This window comes from Pseudopodoces humilis, chromosome 4 (genome assembly GCF_049639895.1).
Source record: "Pseudopodoces humilis isolate 2021_Gansu_Grassland_sample_001 chromosome 4, ASM4963989v1, whole genome shotgun sequence".
NCBI lineage: Eukaryota > Metazoa > Chordata > Aves > Passeriformes > Paridae > Pseudopodoces > Pseudopodoces humilis.
Window position 1 is genome coordinate 32642032 of NC_142203.1, and position 22263 is coordinate 32664294.

The 22263-nt window shown below is 36.1% G+C and overlaps 1 protein-coding gene across 4 annotated transcripts in view; it reads left to right on the forward strand.

The window, feature by feature from the left end:
* Positions 1–22263, forward strand: part of HOOK3 (hook microtubule tethering protein 3) — a 93736-nt gene that overhangs the window by 24978 nt on the left and 46495 nt on the right. For 3 of the 4 annotated variants that reach the window (XM_005530923.3, XM_014259651.2, XM_014259653.2), the window contains 6 exons: positions 5872–5922; positions 8904–9036; positions 11091–11158; positions 17675–17737; positions 19178–19261; positions 20279–20442. In XM_005530923.3, the coding sequence (XP_005530980.1) occupies positions 5872–5922; positions 8904–9036; positions 11091–11158; positions 17675–17737; positions 19178–19261; positions 20279–20442 (563 nt within the window). Of the gene's footprint in view, positions 1–3528; positions 3618–5871; positions 5923–8903; positions 9037–11090; positions 11159–17674; positions 17738–19177; positions 19262–20278; positions 20443–22263 lie in introns of all 4 variants that reach the window. The other variant, XM_014259654.2, reaches the window with a different exon arrangement.

Below are 22263 nucleotides of genomic sequence, written 5' to 3' on the forward strand. Positions count from 1 at the left end.
TTGCTGATACCAAATCAAGCTCTTGGTATCATGAACCACATAAAGGAGGGCTGGTAGAGATTATTGTAAGTCTTGTACAGCCCACCTAACCACTGCTCATAGAAATATTCAGAAAATGATAGAATCATAGAGTTGTTAAAGTTGGGAAACACCTTTGAGTTCACCTGTCACCTTAGCACCACCACTGTGTTCACCACAACCCATTATTTCACCAAGTGCCATATCTGCACATTTTTTGAACAGTTCCATGGATGATGACTCTACCATTTTGCTAGGCAGTCTGTTCTAATGCTTTACAACCCCTTCTGTGAAAATCATATACCTAATATTTAACCTAAAACTTATATGGTGCCACTTGAGGCCATTTCTTCTTGTCCTGTCACTTCTTACCTGGAATACCTGGAAGAAGGTAATGAGTGATGTGATTGTTAATTTTAAATTGTGTGTTGTCCTGTATGGAGAAAAATCAAGTTGGTTTCTTTTGTTTTGCTTTGATTTTTTTTGTTTGTTTGTTTGGTTTGGTTTTTTGTTTTGTATTGGTTTGGTTTTTTTGGAGGGAGTGGGGGAAGGCATGGGTTTGGTTAGTTTGGTTTTTTTAGCATTTCACTTTCTGATAACTGCAATGTTTTTGCTGTTGCTGTACCACTAAAAAAACCCAAACTCACAGAGATATTTTTTTAATTCTTAGTTTCAGGGCAGGTTGCCATACTTGAGAAATTGAGCAATGCACAGGAAAGAAAAAGGGAAATGCTAAAACTTGGGGAGTTTGGGAGCTTGCAAAGTAGGAACATTCAGCATGCATTCTGGTTCTTAGAGCTGACTAGATCTTTGTCTACTATATTTATTAGAGAAATGTTATTTCTCCAGGGTTAAAATATCATGCTCATAGCATACATGTGTACATATATATGTACATACATGTGTACATATATGTACATAGTAGTATGTGTTTTCCCTTGGGCAACACAAAGCTTTTCACTGGTGCCTTATCTGCAATTTTATGATGGTTTACCAAAAAAAAAGACATTAACTCTTTCTCTTTTTCCACATGTACCATGAACACTTCCGTATAGTCCAGATTTAAATGGTGTACAATATAGTATTTCATGGCTGAGGAAGATGACATCTTGAACATAAAATCTATACTGAAAATGAAGAGTAGCTTAGAAAATAGTTGGCCAAAATTTTGCAGGAATGAAATTCCCTAATCAAGAAAGAAATTGCTGATTTGATATGTCCACATCAGTTTTGGCAATTACAGAATAAACTGTTGGCTGTCTGAGGGATGGCATAGAATTGTCTCCCTTTCCCCCCATTACCTTCTATTCAGTGTGGGAAGGTTAGGAAGGGAAGGAAACACATTGTTCAGCTTGATTTCTGACGTTTTCTTCTGAACTTTTCATTTAGCATTCAGACTACAGCATCAGTTTAAAGTATAGTTTTGTTGGTGTTTATAGTAGCGATCTATGTTAGTCTGGTGAACCTTCACTACCTAGCCTTTCTCTAGGTTCCATCTATAATGAGAGATGAGACATGCTCCTGCAAAATGCAGTTTAAATCAGAAACCAAATGCCTGTGAGAGTGATACAAGCAGTGCACGCACCCACCCACACCCCCATGCCCACCCACACCTCACCCCACCTGTTAACGGTTAATTGCAAAAGGATAAAAAAGTACCTTAATGAGATACCTGAAGCGTATTGGTTGAGAATTCCCACACAACTTGAAAGTGTGACCTAGCAACATTTCCAGAGGTTATTCAAGATCTGAAATAAAAAAAGAAAAGCTACTTTACACAGAGCCTTCAGCACAAATAGGGTTTCACTCATACATGTGATGTAAGGACAATGCAGACTTGGAGACTGGCTGTCATAATGTTGGAGAAAAACCAAGAAGTTAGATAACCCATGCTCCCTTGTTTCACAAGCTTAAGGGCATTTTCTATTGCCCATGTCATTCCCTTTGTTGCACAATATATTAGTAAAGAGAGAAATCTGGACAGACTGCCCTTACAAGCCTGAGAAACAGTAAGTAAATTGTAATTAAATAGAGATTTTTATGTGGCAGGTGAGAATAAAAGAAAAATAGGAATAAAAACAAGCAACTATTAAGTCCTGTGGTGTTGGCAGATCACATAATCTCTGCTTTCATTCCAGTCAGTTTATCAGGTTAATGCTGTGTATTGAGGGTCAGTGTCATACTGAGCATTGTCTCCTTAGTATGTAGTGCTATACTACAGCCAAGATGGCTGTTTACAGAGAGGGTAATGATAATTTAACCTAGAGAATACCCACACAACCCTGGTGCGGGTATTAGTGAAATTTAGGTGTTCAAAGAATGAGTGAGAATATTCAGGTTGCCTTTGTGGATGCAGATATCCTGTCATTCATAATAAGAGATTGAGAAAGTAAACCGGAAAGGCTAGATGGTAAGAGGTTGCAAATGGATAGGGGTTTGTGCAAATGGATAGAAATATTAATGGTCCATCTGTGGTGAATTGCAACAAATTTCTGAGGTGAAATAAGGTGTAGTTGTAGTTTGTTGTTTTTTTTTACCCCAGTAAACTTCACATCTTTTCCAGCAGGAATATGGCTGCAGGGATGAATGCTAAAAGGTGTTGGGAGGGTAGAGTTTATATTTTTATGTAAAAGGTAGAAGTCAGGTTGCTGATGTAAACAATTAGACATCCCATGTAGTTATGGGCTGACATCCAAACAATGATTTAGTACTTTCTAGTCCTAATCTATATTGACAAAGTCTGTTGTGTTCTGACATTGCGTAATTTAATGATCTTTGTTAACTACAGTTAGGTTTTCCTATGTGCATCACCTGTTACGACTTAGAATTCTGATCTTATTGGTTGTCTTTAACACTTCCTTGGGCTGTTGTTCATTTTCATTCAGGTGCTTGAGGTCTTCCCTTCATATGCTTTGACCTCAAGAATCTTGCTGGAACCCTTCAGTTAAATTTCACAGTACAAAATATTAGTGTTAGTTTCCCTCTGATGATCCTGTCTCTGCCAGGGGCAGTAAAACCATCTAAGTTTATTCACTGCAAGCAAGTTAGAAAAAAAATTGAGAGCGGTCCGAGTAATACTGAAGATCATGATTAAGTTTAAGTCAATCTTAATCTTAAAAGAAATGTATAAAAAAGCTGCTTTAACCTCACAGCTGTCTGATTGTGTGCCACATACGAAGATGGTGCAGTAACTTCTTGAAAGCAGGCTACTCTGGTACTGTTGATTGACAGTGGGATGAAATAGGACTGCAAAGATTTCTTCAAAAGGTTTTCAGTTTGTTTGCTGTTCTCTTCTTTCAAGGATGCTGGCCTGTAAGCTCATTTTCGTGACAAATTTTGATCAATACTGGTTTGTTCCAGTATCTCAAATCTAAGCACTATAAAAGTTACATGGAAGAAGGTGACTGTGTTTAAGGGACTTTAATTAAAAAATGCTTACAAGAAGAGGGGAAAAAAAGTATTTCACAGGTTTCCATTTGGTTTCTCATTTTTTTTGGGATTATGTTCAAGTTCAAGGTTCCTCACAATATTCTCATCGGTAAACTGGACTTAAATTCTGCAACATGACCCTTGCGTGGCTCTTTCTGCAGCAGACTCAGGTAAATTATAAACCAGAAGATTTTAATTAATCAAGTTTGAAAATAATATTCCAATCAGTGCGCTGTCTTTTGTGGTGATTTGACATAAAAATAAAATCTCCTAATTTCTTTAAATTCTTAAATCTGTTGCAGACTTTGGTTATGATTAGATTTGGTTAGTGATTGTGCGTTGCCTTTGAATGGTGGTCTTGGTTGCTCTTTGGCAGACACCTAGGAAGTAGTTGCACCTCTCATAGAGCCATGCTGTATTGCGTGTAATAGTACTGAAAAAGTCCGTGCTTTAGTGTAGAGGGTGTAAACTTCCTATTATGCCATTATGGGAGAGATAGTAAATGTTCTGCTTTATGTGCTATAATGTAGCATCTCAAGTTCTCATTCTAGGTTGTCAGGGTATTTTGTGTGTCACTTTTCAGGTTCAAATGATTTTTTGTTTCTTATATTACTTAAAATTCAGTGATTATGGACACAGTCAAGAATGTTCCTATATCTTAATAAGGAATCAACTTCTGGCACATGTTTCCAAAAGGAGTAGATTAATAGGAGTCAGGTAGTCAGACTGTTACCACTTAGGTTTACTTGGCAAAAAATATTTTAGTGTGTGTATCCTGTTCCTCTCTTGAATTTGGAATCTACTTTCATTGCCTCATTTTGTTTGTTGACCACATTGAAGTGTTGAGTTTGTCCCTGGATTTCAGCATCACGTTTCCTAACAGCCATCAGGTCATTTGAAAGGTAAATAGCTTCTGTCAGTGGACAGAAGCTCCTAATTGCATATTTGTAGAATGCAGTCAAGAATGTAAAATTTATTGTGGGCTTCAAAGACAATTAGAACTTGAGAGGTTTTGCAACTTCATTGCAGTTCCAGTCTGCTGCTGTGGCTACTGCATTCAGTGAGAGGACTTTGTGGATCTTGTTTCTATCAGTTTTAGTCTTTGTAGATCCTGTTTAAACTTCAGTCATACAATCATTAGGTTGGAAAAGATCCTTAAGATCATAGAATCCAACCATAAACTGCCAAGTCCACCAGTAAGTCATGTCCCAGTACCGCATCTACATGGCTCTGCACACCACAGAGATGGTGACTTAATCATGTCCTGGGTAGCCTGTTAAAATGTTTGATAACCCTTTTTGATAAAGAGATGTTTCCTGATACCCAGTCTAAACTCTTCCTGGCAAAACTTGAAGATATTTTCTCTTGTCTCATCTCCTGTTACCTGTGAGAAGAAGCTGACATCCATCTGGCTACACCCTCCTTTCAGGGAATTATAAAGAGTGATAAGGTCACCTCAGAGCCTACTTTTCTCCAGGCTAAAGAACTCCAGCTCCCTCAGCTGCTTCTCTGTCCTAGGAAACAGTGCCCTGCTTCTATTATCTAAATTATTTTCTTAAATACTTGAACAGTAATTGATGGTAATCTTTAGCAGTTGCTTTCAGCAAAGTCTTCTTTCTTGGTATGAATTTCACCTGTAAAACCAACGGGCTTTTTTACAATTTTAAACACACTATTTTCAGAGACTTGATGCAAATGGATTTTTGCTGGGAATGGAGCAATACTCAGTACTAGAGAAATGTGACATTATTCTGTACAGCAGGAGGTACTTAAGTGGTGCCATTGGTTATTTGAGTGAACAGAAGCTACCTTTGTATAGCAGTGAAGTCATCACAGAGAAATGTGAATTTTGCCAGATACTGTTAGAATGACATTCATTTGTAAAAACTGGGAGGGGGGAGGGGGCGACAGAGGATGACAAGAACAAAAATGAAAGCACTAAGAGGAATAATTAATGAGAAAAATAACAAATTAAGCTTTTATGGGTTGGGAATAAAGGATGATATTCAGCAGTAGCGGGTTTTGGTTTGGAAGAAGCGGTTTATCTCTGCAGAAAGTAGATTACTAGGATACTTCAAGAGAAGAAGGGAGGAAATTAATGTTTCAACTTCTGGATGCAAAGATAATACCAAGATAAACAAGTATCTAAAATCATTCATGCTGTAGAATCTGATTTAAAGCTTGTCCAAGACAATGTTATATTTTTCATAAATTTAAATGGGTTCTATGAATTAATAAAAATCTGTGATCACATCTGGAAGTCTGATCATAAGGGCCTCTTGCATAACTTTCATGATTCTAAATTTAACTGTGGGTAAATAGATCTAATTATATCTTTCTTTTGTGTGATTCTTCTGTGATCACCCACTTTATGATCATTTCTTTGTAAAATATTCCCTTGTATTCCTCCTTCTTGTCAAATAGGTAAGCAACCTGAAGAAAATTTTAAAAGGAATACTGGATTACAACCATGAGGTAAGAAGGCCTTCTTACTGTATCTGCTTGCCTTTTGAGTTCTGTATTTAAGTTAAGCTCTTGTAAATAAGTTGTACTCTGCAGGTTAAATTCTGATATTTTCTTGCAAACATTTTGACATATATAGTGATTCATGACCTATTCCCTAGTCTTGGCCTTCTTTAAAACTTCTCACCTGCTTTATTGAATACTCAGGAGTTCCATGGAAGACTGATACACAAATTTTCTCATGTAAAGAGTAGATGGCTTTACTGACTATAGTCTGATGATGGACTTTGTGTCTGAGGTACTGTAATATATCTGTGATTTTTTTCTTTCCTCTGCAACTGAAATGCTCTTCTTTCCCTACTTTTCTCTTGAGGAGAGTGAGTAAAGAGCATTTCTAGCCTTTTCCCACATTAAGATTTTAAACAAAATATTTTAATTCTGGGGTATTGGACTCAGCCCTTGTCATTCTCTTGTATTTTGGGCAAACGCAGCACTTAATTATTCCAGAGGAGACAGTACTTTTTCTTTTAGTGGTGAATATTCAGCTGAAATACGTTTTCAGTGATGTTTGAGACAAATTGATCTGAACAGGGGGCAACACAAAATCCGTAATATGCATGTTCTAAACGTTGCTTGTTTAAAAATATTGTCTTCTCATAAATACTACAGAGATGAAGTTATTTATTAATAAATTGAAGTATTTTAGAAAGAAAAATTTAGTCTTAGGATGTCATCTTCAGTAACTGATTAGGTATCCATCTTTAAATAAATGTGGAAAACTGATGATTAAGCAAGCTGGTCATGACTGGAAACACTGAAAAGAAACAGATCAGGATTTTGTTATAGAAAATTAATATTACTAAGACCAAGTGATACAATTTTCTTTTTGATTGGTTAATATGTATGATAATTAAGTCTTTGGTGGAAAAACTTTACTATTAGGCAAGTTCTGAGTGGTTTCAATTTTTAATTTGTGTGAAGGTAGTGCACGCTTATAAATATGACTGGATTTTGGTTTAGCTTAGTATTTTTCCTGCTGAGGCAATGCTGGGGGTGATAGTAGAGGTAATCTGGATTCTACTTATGAATTCTGCTTATGTTTCCCTCAACATTCCCTCCTCCACTACAAAAATATAGATATGTAGGTGGATTTTACCTGATACAGCTAAAAGCCTTTGAAAAATATGTATGTTAATGTTGTTCATCCTCAGAAATTCAGAAATTTGTCTTGTGTTCAGAAGAACAATCAGTAAAAATGCTACATTTGCTGTCTTTGTCCATTAAAGTATAGATGAACAACAAGCTTAAGTTCACTATTTATAGCTTTTGTGCTTTGTTCTGCCACAGTTTCTTCTTGCAGACCTCTGCTGCTCTGGAACTGAAACTTTTAATTTCTTTGTAAATGTATAATATATTTTGTTTTTTGAAAATAGGTTAAATGCTCTTTTTCATCTCAAGATAGTTATGGTAGAGTCTATCCTTCATTTTCTTATTTCTTTCAGGGCTTTTGATGGGTTTTTTGTGGTTTTTTTTTTTTACTGAATTTTTTCTCTTGTTTATTTCAAACTCTGTTCACACCTTCATATCCTTGGCTTCTTCCTAGTGCCTGCCAATTTTACCTTTTCCCTTCAGCTTTCTTCAACAGGAGTTCTATTGTCAGTGACTATGAAGTCACTGTATTGTTAGCTTAAGCTCAGCATTGTATTTGAACAAAATTCAGGAACTACTGATCAATATATAAATGCATATGAGAATCAAAAAATATTGTATTTTCTATTTTTCGGTCTGTACATGATGGTAATGTTTTCCATTGTGGTTGATGCATTTACAGAATTCTTTTGACCTAAAGGAAGTCTTTTCCAAGAGTAAATCTGAGTCCTTTAAAGTACACAGAGATTTTTTTAGTAGTGTTGAAGTTAATTCTTTCAGGAAACTGCTTAAAAATCCTACGTTTCCACTACGCAAAACACATCATACATAATCAGACTAAAACCACAACACTTCCACGAAACCCAACCATACTAAACTTTAGAATGGCTTATTTCCTTTGTATTCTTCCTATACACTGTTTTTTGTAAATGCCTTAACCTGATTTATGGTTTTCTTGGGTATTGCACAAAAAAGAGCATGCAGCAAACACATGACTGATTCCCTGTATCTAGTCATTGTTTCCTTATTGCACCCTGTTTAAAAAGTTACAGTTTCTTTTTATCTGCAATTAATGTGTCAGATGTGTTTAATTCCAAATTTCATATTCATATTTTCAAAAACCTCTGTTCAGTAAAGAGCAATTTAGCAGAATTGTCTAGTTCCTTCTACTGACAATCATTAATCCTTAATGATCTTTAATGATAAATCAGATAACACTAATTGCAAGTCACATGGCTTTTGTTTTGTGGGATTTTTTCTTTCTTTCTGCATGTGGGCTGTTTAATTACATATCATTGTACTACTACCTCAGATTCTCTTCCATGGAACAGTTTTCTTAGCTGTAAGACTTGCCAGATATCCTTAAATTTGCTAGAAGTGTGAGATCTAGTGATGCGAGTTTTTTGCTGTCTTGTATTTGTCACCTGCCAGTGTTAGATATATGTATTGTATAGGGGAAACATTTAATTTTCGTACTTTGTAGTTGTAAGAAATGTCAGATTTGTGTGTAATATCTTCTGCTACAGGAGGAATTAGTTAAAAAAATTAATTGCCCATGTGATGGCCTGCTTTTGTTAGCTTTTTTATCTGAAGAGAAAGAATCTTGCTAAGTGCTTATCTAATAGGTACTGTGAATTGAGACAGTCAGGTTTGTCTTTTCCCAAGTACTATTTGTCTCAAACAGAACGATTTTATGGTGAGATGTTAGGCAATTTAGTTTGTTTTGAAGGTGTAATCAAAACTGTAAGAGTGAATTGCTGCTGTTGACTCTGAATCATCTTTGTATGAAATAAATGGATATGTGCAGTGATACAGTCAGGTATATGTATATTGTCTTTATGCAGATTCTAGGGCAACAGATAAATGACTTCACCCTTCCTGATGTTAACTTGATTGGAGAGCATGCTGATGCGGCAGAGCTTGGGAGAATGCTTCAGCTTATTTTGGGATGTGCTGTGAATTGTGAACAGAAGCAAGGTAATAAATTTTGAAAACAAGTTTTTTTTGTTATTGTACAACTACTAAGGAGAAAAATTATATTTCTTGGGTTTCTGTCAGAAAGAGATTGAGTTTTTTAAAATAATGAGGACATTTTTTACAGGTAGTAACTGTTTTTTGGTGTAAGCTTCACTACTTTTAGAGACTCATTCTGGAATTGAATTTACTTCCAACATGCATATTTTCAGTTTTGGTTTGCTGAGCTGAAAAGTCAGTCTGCAAAGAAAAAAATTATTGGGCACACCTTTTAACCATTTATGAGGTAGATCATGATAGTTAAGGATGGAAAAATGTGGTTACTGCATTATTCAGCGTGATTCTTGATTATAGAGATGCGTTCCAGGATCATCTTAGCTACATGGCCATCAGTATGACTGGTGCTTGGTCTGAAGATATGTCTGGTGTGATCTGGGATACTGTAGTTTCTGAGATGTTCTATGGGGTTGGCAAATAGGAAAAAGTAATGCTGGTTACCATGCCCTTCTGGGCAGCAGCTGAAGATGGAGCACAATAAGGTCATCCAAAAAATCAATTCAGGCCAATTGTCAGACAATTGAGTCACACTTCAGCAGTCCTTGAAGAAGACTCCTGCCTCTCTACCCCTGTGGACCTGACTGTAATTCTGCACAAATACAGTAGAGAACCATTCACCTTTCTTGAAGATGCCAGAGAGGATGTGATGAGCAATGGAGGTATTTTTTAAAATGTGCTACATCTCATGTTCTAAACTGGCCTTGGTTGCAGGCTCTTTATTGTTACCCCGTTACCTTAAATTACACTTAATTTGAGCCTGATGAAGGTAACAGCAAATACAAACATTTATTCTAAGTACTTAAAAAAGGAAAAAATAGATGTGAAAAAAAATAGACTTTTTTTTACTGTATTTGTGTTGGAGTTGCATCAAATAAGAGTGTCTTCCAGATTTAGCTCATTTTGGGTTTGATGGCTGCCAAGATTTCAGGCCTTTTGTCTTCCTCTTGCTTGGTGCATCTTAACTTTACAGCTAGTTTCTCCTTTCCAGTTTTCTTAGGTGACTAAATCACTTGAGTTTCTCCTTCTGAAATTACTTCTATTCTCTTAAGCAGGAAGTGGTCTGGCTATTCTAGTAATTAAAATAGAAGTAATGTTCTTTCACAAGTACATAAATAACTCTGGTTTATTGAACCTTCTGTCATCTCTGTTTTATATACAATTATCTTCCTTTTGGTGACTATTTGTCATTTTCAAGTGGGAAGTATATCTTATTCTGTGTCACCCTTGCTCTTTCAGTCCGGACATTAAAAATGCACATTTGAAATACCAGAATACTCTAATTTCATGTACTTTGAGTGAGATTCAGCATGAGCAAATTACCCACTTGAAGGTGACTTTTTTCCAGCATCTTTCTCTTAATGATATCTTTTAAAAGAGTAAAGGTGATGTTTGACTGGAAACCGTATTATACTGGGCAAGTCATTTACTCCTTGACTTAGTCTAAATGTCAGAATTTGTTCTTCTGACCTCCTGTATCATCTTACAAGGTACCTCTTGTGTAGCTCACATGTACACATAGCTGAGAACTTAAAAAGTGGAGGGGTCTTAATTTGTGATGTAGTAGAGAAATAAGAACAGACACCAAAAATGAACATGAAAATGCTTTGAAATGAGGATGCTGTAGGAAGGCAGGCTGTTATTGTTACACTTACAGAAAAGGACAACTTATCTATGTATGGATCATGTACTTCAAGAGCCTGAACAGTTCGGGAACAAAGTGAGAAAAGGATAAAAGTAGTTATTTCAGAAGTGAGATGACAGGGGAAGAAAAAAGTTAATCATGTACTTTTTTCATTGTTGTAGAGTTCAAATAAGCCTGGATTTGTGTCTGAACAGGTTTGTGATATTGTGAAATTTGTTGGGGTGGAACTTGACTCGTGATTATACATTTCAGTGTCATCCGTGGCATCTAATCATTTTGTAGGAAGGATGCAGCTTCTGATCTTACCTTCTATGACTTGAGTTTCAACATTGACATTTCAGAATGCTTTTATTTTCAGAATACATCCAGACCATAATGATGATGGAAGAATCAGTTCAACATGTTGTCATGACAGCCATTCAGGAGGTATGCTGGGATACCCGTAGTGTGAAAAAGCTCAGTCTTACATTATTTTACAGTAGTATGCTTTTTCGCACTTAGGAAAAAATTAGTTGGAAGTAAAGAAAATAAAGGGGCATAGATTTTGCCTTTTTACATTGAAAAATTTCTTAATTTTCCTTAGAAAAAATCTTGCTTTATGTCAAGGAACTCTGGTTGAATGTCCCACTTTTCTTTAAATCTAGAAGACTGAAACTTCTAGATATTTTTGATACTTGGTTCCCTTTCCTTTTCTTTTCCTACCCTGTGAATCCTGAAGTGCACTAGATTGATTTTATATGGATAACCAATTACTGTAGAATTTTGTCAAAATTTGTACATTGAAGCTGCAAAATTTCATAAACTGTTAATATTTTTAATGTTGAGTAGGCAATTAAAAAAGAAGAATTGGGTAACAGTGTTGTCTTGTCAGCTGTAGTGCTATGAATGGGGTAATGGTATGTAAAATGAGCATATATGAATAATACAATAGGCTGGTATGTTTTTAAAAGTCAGTGAGTATACTGCAGTACATTTTGTAGAAGTGCTCTTCTGTGGTGAATGAAAACCACAGTGTTAGCCACCGAAGTCCCCCTTTAAGTTACAAGAAGTCCAAAGTGCTTAGAGGATAAATGCCTGCCACTCTATAGATATTTACCACAGGGCCGGCCACTATCTAGGAAGGGCAGGAAACCACTAGTAATCTAGTTTCTTCTGAACCTGAACAAGAGAAACTAAATTGCACATTGAGCTTTAGAGCAGTTTCTCATCTCTGTAATGTCTGAATAGAGAAAGAAATATCTGTGAGCCTAGAAGGGGATCTGTCCACAGTCATTACTTTGACCAGTGCTATATCCATGCAGTCATACATTCAGTTGTCTGTGTGTGGACTGCTGTCTATAACATAGCAGAGAGGACTTTTGAAATGAGCATGAAAAGAATCATTGTCTAAATCATCTTCCAGTAATGCTGCCAAGCACCAGTTTGCTGGAGTTTTGGCATATTTTACTTTCTTGTAAGTTTTGTAACTGTAATATACAGTGTTTTGGTGGATTTTTCTAGTGTTTTTTATTAAACCCAAATTGCAACGTCACTGTCTTCTGCACCACCTTGAAATAGAAAACATTCTTTTATCTTCCTTCTTCGTGCTGAAAATCCATTTGATTTTTATAAAAGTTTCCTTCATTTGATAAAATAGCTAGACTTGAAGCAGCCCACAATTTTCGGCATTTGATGAGTAAACTTTGAATGTGTTCAGTGCTTGTGCCCTTTCTCTGAGATGATGAATAGAAGTAGGAAGAAATCACAGGGTAAGGGTATGTTCTTCTGGAACAGATTTTTAAAATTCAGTTAATTGAAAAGCTTGCTCTTCAGCTACTGGCACAGTTCTGAGTGATTTTAATGCTACTTTCTAAGCTGCTTAGAAATGGGAGGCATTTCAGGACCAAATAAGGAGGATCTCAAGTGCTTAATAAAGACGCAAAAAAAGTCAGACTTTGAGAGTAAGGCCTCTCTCTGTTATTTTTCAATGGGCTTGGAGTTTGGAGAGGTCCCAGTCAGCTGGAAACTAGCAAATACTATTCCAGTTTTTGAGAAAGAAGGAGGATGCTGTCAGTTATAGGCCTGTCTCACTTCAGAGCCTGGCAAAATTGTGGAGAAGGTTATTCTGGAGGTTAGATCATAGCCAACACAGATTGATATGGGAAGTCTTTAAAGGGGGGAAACTTCATGGTATTTTGTAAGGAGGTTTTTCTATTTCTTAGACTCATAGCAGCTCTTAGAGTTCAAGCGACTTAGAAAAAGCAGCATGTAGGAAATTAGCTATATATGCATATTTGAAAAGTTGGTATGTCACCTAATCCAAACATTTCAAAGCATTTGACATTGCACGTAGTCTTCAAAATTAGGTATGTCAGAAGATCTCTTTAAGCTTTACTGACGTGTTATGTAATTCAATTTTCTGTTTCAGCTGAGCATGTACAAATTTTTTTGATGCTTCTTTGGTTATTGTAAATCATCTTACTCATGAAAGTATTTCACGAGGCACAGTAGAACAAGCTCTCAATTTTTTTTATGAAAAAGCTGATTTTTCAGTCGAAGAAGTAGCATTTTACATGCTAAATTTATTCAGTTCTTTCATTTTTTATTAACCTGTGGTTCTTCATAATTTGTTTTCTTCACTTATTTAAATGTTTAAAATATGCCTTGTGCTTCATAAATGTTTTATAAATGAAACAGTGATTTTCTATTAGTTTTTAACTGTAGTCATATTGATCTGGTGTGTTGTCACCACTTAGAATCTGAGATGCTAATCTTCAGATGTAGGTATCAAAATGGAGGTTGTGCACAAGATACAAGATTGAATCTGTCAGTATGTGTAATGTAACAGTTTCTTTATTTCATGGCTTTCAGGTTTTTTAAAGGCCCAAAATATTTTCTTACAGAAATTATTTCCCCTGTTATTTATTTCCCTTTCCCCTTTCCCACCCCCCCCTTCCCCCCCACCCCTTTTCCCCCAAGGAGGGAGTAGGAAAAGGTGCTTACTGTCTGGGGTAACATCAATGATGTTATTTCCACTTCTTGGCTTTCTGGGGGTTTTCCCTCCTCTATTTGTTCCTGGTTGTTTAAAGATTTATCTTGCCAAAAGTAAAATTACTTTTTGAATAGTTTGGAAATGATATAAAAGTATTTTATTGGGTCTATCAACAGATAGACTGTAGGTAGACTGAGTATCAATTGGAGGAAGAAGAAAGTCCTGCAGCCGTAAAGGATATAGAGTGTCAAACATAGCCATGACTCTGAAAGACTGATAAAAAGATGTTCTAAGAAAAAGAACTTGAGTACGGAAGCTAGATTTTGACATTGCTTTGTGGGCACTTAAGTGAGCTTATACAGTATTACTAACCGTATAAAAAGCATTTCAGATAAAGCAAGTGTTTTGGATTTCACAATCATCAAGTAAATAGAGCAACTGTGTTTGCAAAATCCTGTGTAGGGGACAAAAGCTTTCATAATTCAGGTAATTCATGCAGGTTTTGTGATAGTTTCATCCCTTCCCTAATCTTCATGTATCCATGACAACACAGCTTGTTCACATTTTACAGTGAAAGCGGTTAAAAAGTGAAGGTTTTAATAATATAGGATTAGCAGACCTACAAGTGTTATGTAAGATATCATACCAAAGCTATGAGCATGAAAAATAATAGATGTAAAGGATTAACTGGGAGTGACAGCTGCTTCTTATAAAACGACACAAATAACTGTAAGAATTCTCATGCTGTCCATGTTTAAATGCACCATTTAAAATTCAGACTGACCTCTATGCAAAATAAACCAGAAAAAGAACAAGCCTGTAAATGCTAATTTCTAGTTTATTTCACTCTGGGAAGCTCTTAAGCAGGCTTTTCTTTCTCAAGTAGAAGCCTAGTGCAAGTGCTTGAATTTGCAAGCACATTTTTAATGTCTGATTTTTATAGTCTCTGCACATCATCCTCCATTAAAGTTGTATGTGAAAATAGGTGATTGTACTATACTTACACTAAATGATGGGTTTGGAAATGAAAGCCAGTTCCAGTGCTGCAAAATTGTGAAGGTAAACCTTTATTCTCTTTGTAGTCTGGTCCTGAAGAAAACTTACAGCTGTGAAGGGAAAACGAGAAGGCCACTTCCTTCTGTTTTTTATTCTCTTGACTCATTTGAAATACAAATGAAATAAAGTTTGCCCCTCTAAACTCCAAAGTATTGCCATTGATCCCCACCTCTCAAGACCACATACTGTAATATCATGCTTCAAGGTTGCATGTGGAAAACCTGTGTCAGAATTTTTTTCTGACTTTGAGCTTTTAAGTAAAGGAAATATATAGATATATGGAAATTAGCTATAAAAATTATTAACAACCTACAAGTATTGTAAGATTATTAATAAATAATGCAGAAAGAGCTGATGTGCCATTGAGCAGGTAATGAATTAAATGAGCATTTTGCAACTGTAAATTTCAGTAATATCAGAGAATGCTGATTGACCGGGAACAAAGTCAAGAATAGGGAAAACTAGGTGAGCCTCTTACCTTTAATTTTTTAGGTGGATGCAAGGTATAGTGTGAGGTATTAAAGGTATTAAAACTCCCTTAAATTTCATATTGAACTTTTCCACTATACAGACCACAGACGGTCCAATTACAAGGTGCTTTCTATTGCACACGAGTCATGTGAGATATACATCTATCTGCACATACATCTGTGGCTCTTGGCCTTGGTGCCTTGTTCACATTTCCCCATGATGTTCTTAATGTATCCCAAGGAGTGAAATTCATGTATGCAGCGTGCATTCATGATACACCCAGACTATGTATCTCCAGTACCTAATCCTACTACTACTCCAGAAAGTGTCCATGCCTGGACATTTCTGCTAAGGGTTCTCAAGGACAGGATGTTTTGGGAGAGATGGCAAAACTTGCTGAAGAAAATAGGGATTACATTATTAGCCGTGGCCTGCCTTATGGCAAGTCACAGAAAGCAGTGACACCACAGTGGCCTCTGGTGGGTTGTGTGGTCACCTGTATTCCTTGAAGTCTTGGACAGGCCTAGTGAGCTGGTTTTTCAAAGAGGAATTTGTGTGAGGGCCAGAAAGGGGTGGTGGCTGTTAGGGACATGTTGTACACCCTTGCAGGCTGCATGCAGCCTGGGACCTGCCTGTTGGCAAGTGCTGACTTTGCAGGTGGCACTTACTTGTGTCCATGTGTGAGTACGTGTGTCTGAAATGTGTTTGTGAACAGCATTGTAGAATATAAAATATAGAGAAGAGTTCAGTATTTGGCTAATATGGAATATGCCTGTTAGTCATCTGGAAAAGCGGTGAAATTCAGGATTCAAAGTGTGTATGAACATCACAGAGCAGGGAGAGATTGGGAAGTTCTGTTTAAATGATAATCAGCTTAGAAAACAGGGTCCTAAATTGAAGACGAGTTTGTAATGCCATTATATTTGGTAATGAAAAAGACGAGACTTCATTTTTCAGGGGACAGCTCTGAGGCTAGAGACTTTCTAATTGTTGCATAGAATGTGGGCTTGATATAATGCTTCTTTGTAGTTTGTCATTGTAAAGATGTAGTGGAAAATAGAAGAAATTTGGAAATATTATCAAGGTCTGAGGAGGACTGCTGAGGGGAGATAGATTAATCTAAATTATGCAGGTGAGTCCAGTTAAGGAAATGGGGAAAGTGAAAGAAATATAAGTGTATGTATTTGAATGATGTAAATGGCAAACAGATTTTTCACTTGTACATGGTGGTATAAACAGACAGGATTGAAAAATGAAGGCTTTGTGCAATGCATCCCAAAAGACCTTGCTAAGGAAAACAGTGCAAAAGCACTAATTTCTAGAAGGAATAAAGGAAGTACTGTTTCTGGAGAGAGTTACCAGGCTAGAGAGGAGATTCCAAGAGATTCCATCTTGTCCTGATTTTGGTTGGGTTAGGACCTTTTTAATTGTAACTTTCATGAATCGTGTCAGTGGAGAGCTCTTAGAATTTTTTGTGTTTGGACAGAAACCAGCAATGCCCTTCTGTAAGGAAGCCTTTTGAATTGGTTACAGTGTATTTCTCATTTGTGAGACTGTTCCTGTTTTTGTCTTACAACTTTTAGTAAGAATATTCCCTTCCTATGTTTGCTCGAGCTGTGTGGGAGGAGGTTGCTGCACTATGACTTTTGCTACATTTGATTTCACTTTTATCCACAGGTGCAGCTGATCATTAGGTTACTATCAAAACTTATTTAGCAGCTTTTTTCTTTCTTTTGATCAGTACCTCAATCAGTTTTGTAGGATTTAATTTGAGGGTTTGTATTGAGGGTTTGGCTGGAGTTGTTTTTGATTTGTTTTGTTGTGTTGTTTTTTTGAATGTTCTGTGTGGAAACCACTATCAGTTATTCCTGCACTGAAGTAGTACACAAGGAATACTCATTTCAGGAGTGCACTCTACTGAATTACTTTTTAAGGCTGAAAATTACAGACAACTCCAGAACAGAATTTTGATCATGTTTGTTTTGCACTATTAGTTGAGAAAGATATGTCCTGGAGTTGTGTGAAATAAAAAAATAAATTTTTGTTAATATCCAGGTAATGGAACTATGAAAAAGCCTCTCACTAGCAGAGAAAAATTAAAGATAGGTCTTGGATGGTTTGCTGATATCTACTGTCATTCCAATGCCACTGCAGTAAAATCTTTAGTGGGATGTTCTGTAGGCTTATCATAGACAAAGAATGTGCATTGTCAAAAGAAAGAGGTGATGTAAGTTTTTTTTTTTATAGCGCTCTAAATAATTATGAAGATATTTTCTCATTCTTGTTTCTGAATATGTCATATATAAAAATGAAGTTAAAAACTTTAATATTAATTCAGATTAAAGCTCCCAAAAGTGAAAATCAGCTTGGTATTTCATTGAAACTTAGATTTTAATATAAAAGTAAATTTTTGCTGTTTCTAATCCAGTGTAATCTAATTGCAGTTGATGAGTAAAGAGTCTCCAGTCTCTGTTGGAAATGATGCTTACGTTGACCTTGATCGGCAGGTATCTAAGACTAGATGTTTCTTTTACTTCAATCATAGCATGTCAGTGGCCATATTAAGAACTCAGTCTTTTTTTTCCTTTATTCATTAAAGGGTGTTGTGGAAAAGTAAAATAAGAAGTGAAAACCTTAATTTTAGTATTTCAAGTACTTTAGCTTTATAAATTGAGTTTATATTTTATTGAGCTCCTATTGTGTATTTAAAGGATGTAGACTAGTTGGTTTGAAAAACCAGTCTAGCTGTATGACATAAAGCAAAACAGCAGATTGATACAAATCTTTAGGCATGGAGAAAGAAAGAAAGGAAGGTCAAAAAGGTGTACTGTTTGAATAAATGTTTTTATCTGAGTTCCTCCTTCCAAAGTCTGTTAAAAAAAAACCCAAAAAACTGCTTCTATGGGAATCCTGGAACTGCTGCAAAATAGAAAAGAAGTTTTTTAATACAATCCTTCCTGGTGTGATATATTTAAAAATACGCAAACCATTTTTTTTTCCCACTAGCTTATCCTCATGCTAACACTGTCCTATTTCCTCGGTTTTTTTTTCTAATTGAAAAGAAGAGTAGTACAGTGGTTCTCACTGTATTTGTCCATTATGCTTTCTCTACAGAAATATGTAAATTATTGCAGATGAAGTAAATTAGTCGTATGTAAACAGGTCCATTAGAAATAAACTTGCAAATGCAAGGTATTATGATGTTGTTTGAGAAAGCATTTAAACTTCATCATATATAATAGTATTTATATATCTGTATCTATATACACAACATACATGCACGTATTTTATCAGACCAGTTTTCTTGTAGCTATGTTTTCTGTTATCCTAACTGCCTTCATTTGCAAGCCAGTGAGATGCATATCTTTAAGCATTAAGCCTTTGAAGGGGAGCATTGGAATATTCCCCAGTACTTATAAGGTTCAGTGTCCTTTTTTACAAGAGTAGGCTTATCTGTCACATATTAGTTTTGTTCCTGTTGTGCACTAGAAGTAGCTCCCAGAGTAGAGGGATTTTACCCTAATTGTCCATTCCCTGTATCCCACCTTTTAGTCCTTTCTGTATTTCAAACATAGATTGAGAATTGAAATTACACACTCTTTGTGTCTGTAAAGAAAAGTGGTATTGACAGTTCTTTTCAGTATAGAGATCTGGTGAGTTCTTCAGACCTAATTTCTCCTGGAGTTTTTGACTCAATTTATAGAGTAGATGTGATAATTCTAATCTAAGAGCAAATACTACTTTTAGGTACATTTACTTTTTACTGATATGCAAACTAAACAGTATTCACATCTGCTTCTTTTTTTCTTTATGTAAGCAGAATTGCTCAGTTTTTCAGAAAATTAATATATTACCTAAATGTAAAAATAGTTTTACAGCCACGTAGTTCAGAATATTTTTAAATCACAGAGAATGATGAAAATGTAAACATTTCTTGTTTATGGTAGCTGAAGAAAACTACAGAAGAATTAAATGAAGCCCTTGCAACAAAAGAAGAAATTGCCCAGAGATGCCATGAGTTAGATATGCAGGTAAGTTTGCTATAGAGTCCATATCAATTTTGATGTGGAGAAAAGATGTGGTAACTTCTAGGTGGCTGACAATAAGTGCTAGCATATTGAAACATTTTTAGAAGGAGGTTGAAAATGGCACAGTAGTTGTTTTGTTTTTCACTTGTGCTAGCAGAATGAATGTCATTGTTTCATCTTGTTTCCGTGTTGTCAATATTATGATTCATACTAGCAAAATTTCTTTTCATTCAGTTAGGAAGGGTTTGAGCTGTGTGGTAAAACTTTTGCCATAGAGAACTAATACAAGTTCTGCTGCTATAATAGTTCCAGTTAATAGTTAAATCCCAGTCAGAAGTTGCTGTAGACCATTAAAAGTGTACAGATTTAGACTAAGCCTTACTGTAAGTAAATCAATACTCATCTGGAAGACATGAGAAATGTGAAGGGGGAGCCCTGAAAGGTATTGCTATTGCAACCCTACTTTGAAATATTAATTCAGGTTTCTTGTAGTTCAGTAACTGTTGGAATTAATAAAGCTGATCTTTGCTTGCCATGGTTAGTATATGAACCCACATGTCAGGTCTTGGAGAACTTTGGGTTCTTTGCACTACCACCTGTTTTCACTGTTAGTGGAAACTGAGCCGTCTTCGGGACTGTGTTCCTCTTTCAGTCCTGCTTGCAGATGGCCTATACTGTGGAGAGCTAGTTTTATTTGTAGGGAAAGTGTGAAGATTTTATTACAATGAAGTTACCTTCTGCCTTAACAGACTTTTTTTTAAGTGCTTGTGTGACATATGTAGAAGAACTATTATGTTTCCTGAGTTGGAACTATGTCCCTAATGTTGCAGTATGTTGGTTACATCACATAGTAATTGAATAGCTATTAAATGACACAGTGTGTACTTGTGAACTGTGATTAGTGAAGCCTTTGTGTTTCTGTTTGTGGGCTCTATTGATACTTCATTAGGATTATGAAAAAATTCTGCTTTTTATACCTGGGTATGTTAATGATTTCTGTTCATACTTTTATTATAACAGGTTGCAGCCCTCCAAGAGGAGAAGAGCAGCCTGCTTGCTGAGAACCAGATTCTGATGGAACGTTTAAATCAATCTGATTCTATTGAAGATCCCAACAGTCCTGCAGGTCGTAGACACCTGCAGCTGCAGACACAGCTAGAACAGCTCCAAGAGGAAACATTCAGGTAGAAGAACTACATTTGGTTGGGTTGTTTGTTTGTATCTGGCAATAGTGGTGACTCAGATACTTCTGTTTCTGCTGCAGATATGAATAAGGATAATGGATGGTGCATAACCACAGTAGTATAGTTTTTAAAGTGATATATACATTATAATTTTGCTCTTTACAAGATTCAGCATTAAAAAAAGCACAGTTTCTTAATGCTGAAGTGCTTTTTACATCACTCTCCTCTGAGTTACTTTGAATTGCTTGTGTGCTGTTATCTCACCCATGTCTTGCAAAGTCAGGGAGAATTAAAAGTAGCATTCTTTTCTATATCCAAATTATTCTAACTGTATTTTGAAGGTCTACTAATTCCTAGATGAAAGTTTACTACAGGCTGTACTGCTGGTGGCATTATATACATAGCAAAATATGTCCCTCTCTAAATTTGAAAACAAATTTCAGAGACGATGAAAGATAGAGATTATCCATGTATGAGTTGTGCACTTTATTTACATTTCCCCAGTGTGTGAAAATACAGTTCCTCTTTGAACATCCTTCCTGGTCCTCTTGATTGTCGCTTTCAGGCTGTATAAGCCTAATTCTACTGAAAAAAGCTGGTTCACTTCACTGTAACCTTTTCATTCTCTTTGTCATACTTCTCCTTTTTTGAGTGAAATTACGCTATTTCTTTCTTTACACTGCCAGCTTTTCTTTTGCTGTATTCTTCTCACTGGCTTTTTCCAATTCTTACAATATATATGCCATGCTACTTTTCTTTTTTTGTCTGTTTTGCCGTTTTTCCAATTCCTCTTGCTAAGCCTCCTTTCTTGCTTATTCTGAGATATCTCCCATCAGTTCCTTGAAAAACATTCAGTGCTTCTCTTTCACAACTAGTGCCTGGTTTTCCTCTTTTTAGATGTCTACCATGTAAAGGAATAAAATAATTACATTGTCCCCTCTCCATGCTCTGCAGTGATTCCTACCTGAGTCTGGTATCAATTACTGTATGAACAGATTTTATCCCTCTGTTCAATATCTGTACTGCTTGTTACTGTAATTCCAGGTTCAGAAAGTCTTTTGAAGTCATTTTCATATGTAAGACTGACTCATTCCTGGTCTCCTTTACCTCTTTCCCCTGTCTTCTAATGCCAATTTGTATGTGTTGCTTCCAGCTCTACCTGATTAAGCAGGACATATGTACAGCTTAGCTGGTGCCTAGTGCAGTACATCATTTTACCTCCTAGTGCATCCTTGTGCTTTGACTATTATGGTCTGTCATGATCCAAATCTTGATTGCTTCTGTTTTGGATGACTTAAAGATTTTCTTTTGCCTCCATTCTTGTATAATGTTTTTGGATTCTTTGACTTTTTCTTTCCCTCATGCCCTTATTTATCTCCTATCCTGGATTTTTTTTTTTTTTTAATTTCAGAGCAAAATCACAGTAGGACTTTATGTTCTGGTTTGTGTGGAAGCTTCCACTGGTCTCAGCCCAGATGTTGAGACCGGTGGTTTCACGTGATTTGGTGTCTTGGGGCAGAAAGACAGACTGTAGCCCAATTGTCTGAAACGGAAAGCTTTAGTAATACCAAAACAGCAAACACTAAACTGCACAGGGTATATGGAGTGAACTAGGGGGAGTTCAGAGAGGATTAGTGCATGCACTATCCCTGGGTCTAGGGTCTGATAGGGGCATGTGTAAACTTGGATAAGGGGAGGAGTTTAAGGGAAGGATCCAGTAGAGCAGGGCAATTAGGAATATTAAAATTTCTGCTGCAAAACATAGCCTACCATAATTGATAGAGAGCAAAGGACTTTCTAGCTAGATCAGCATAACAGAAA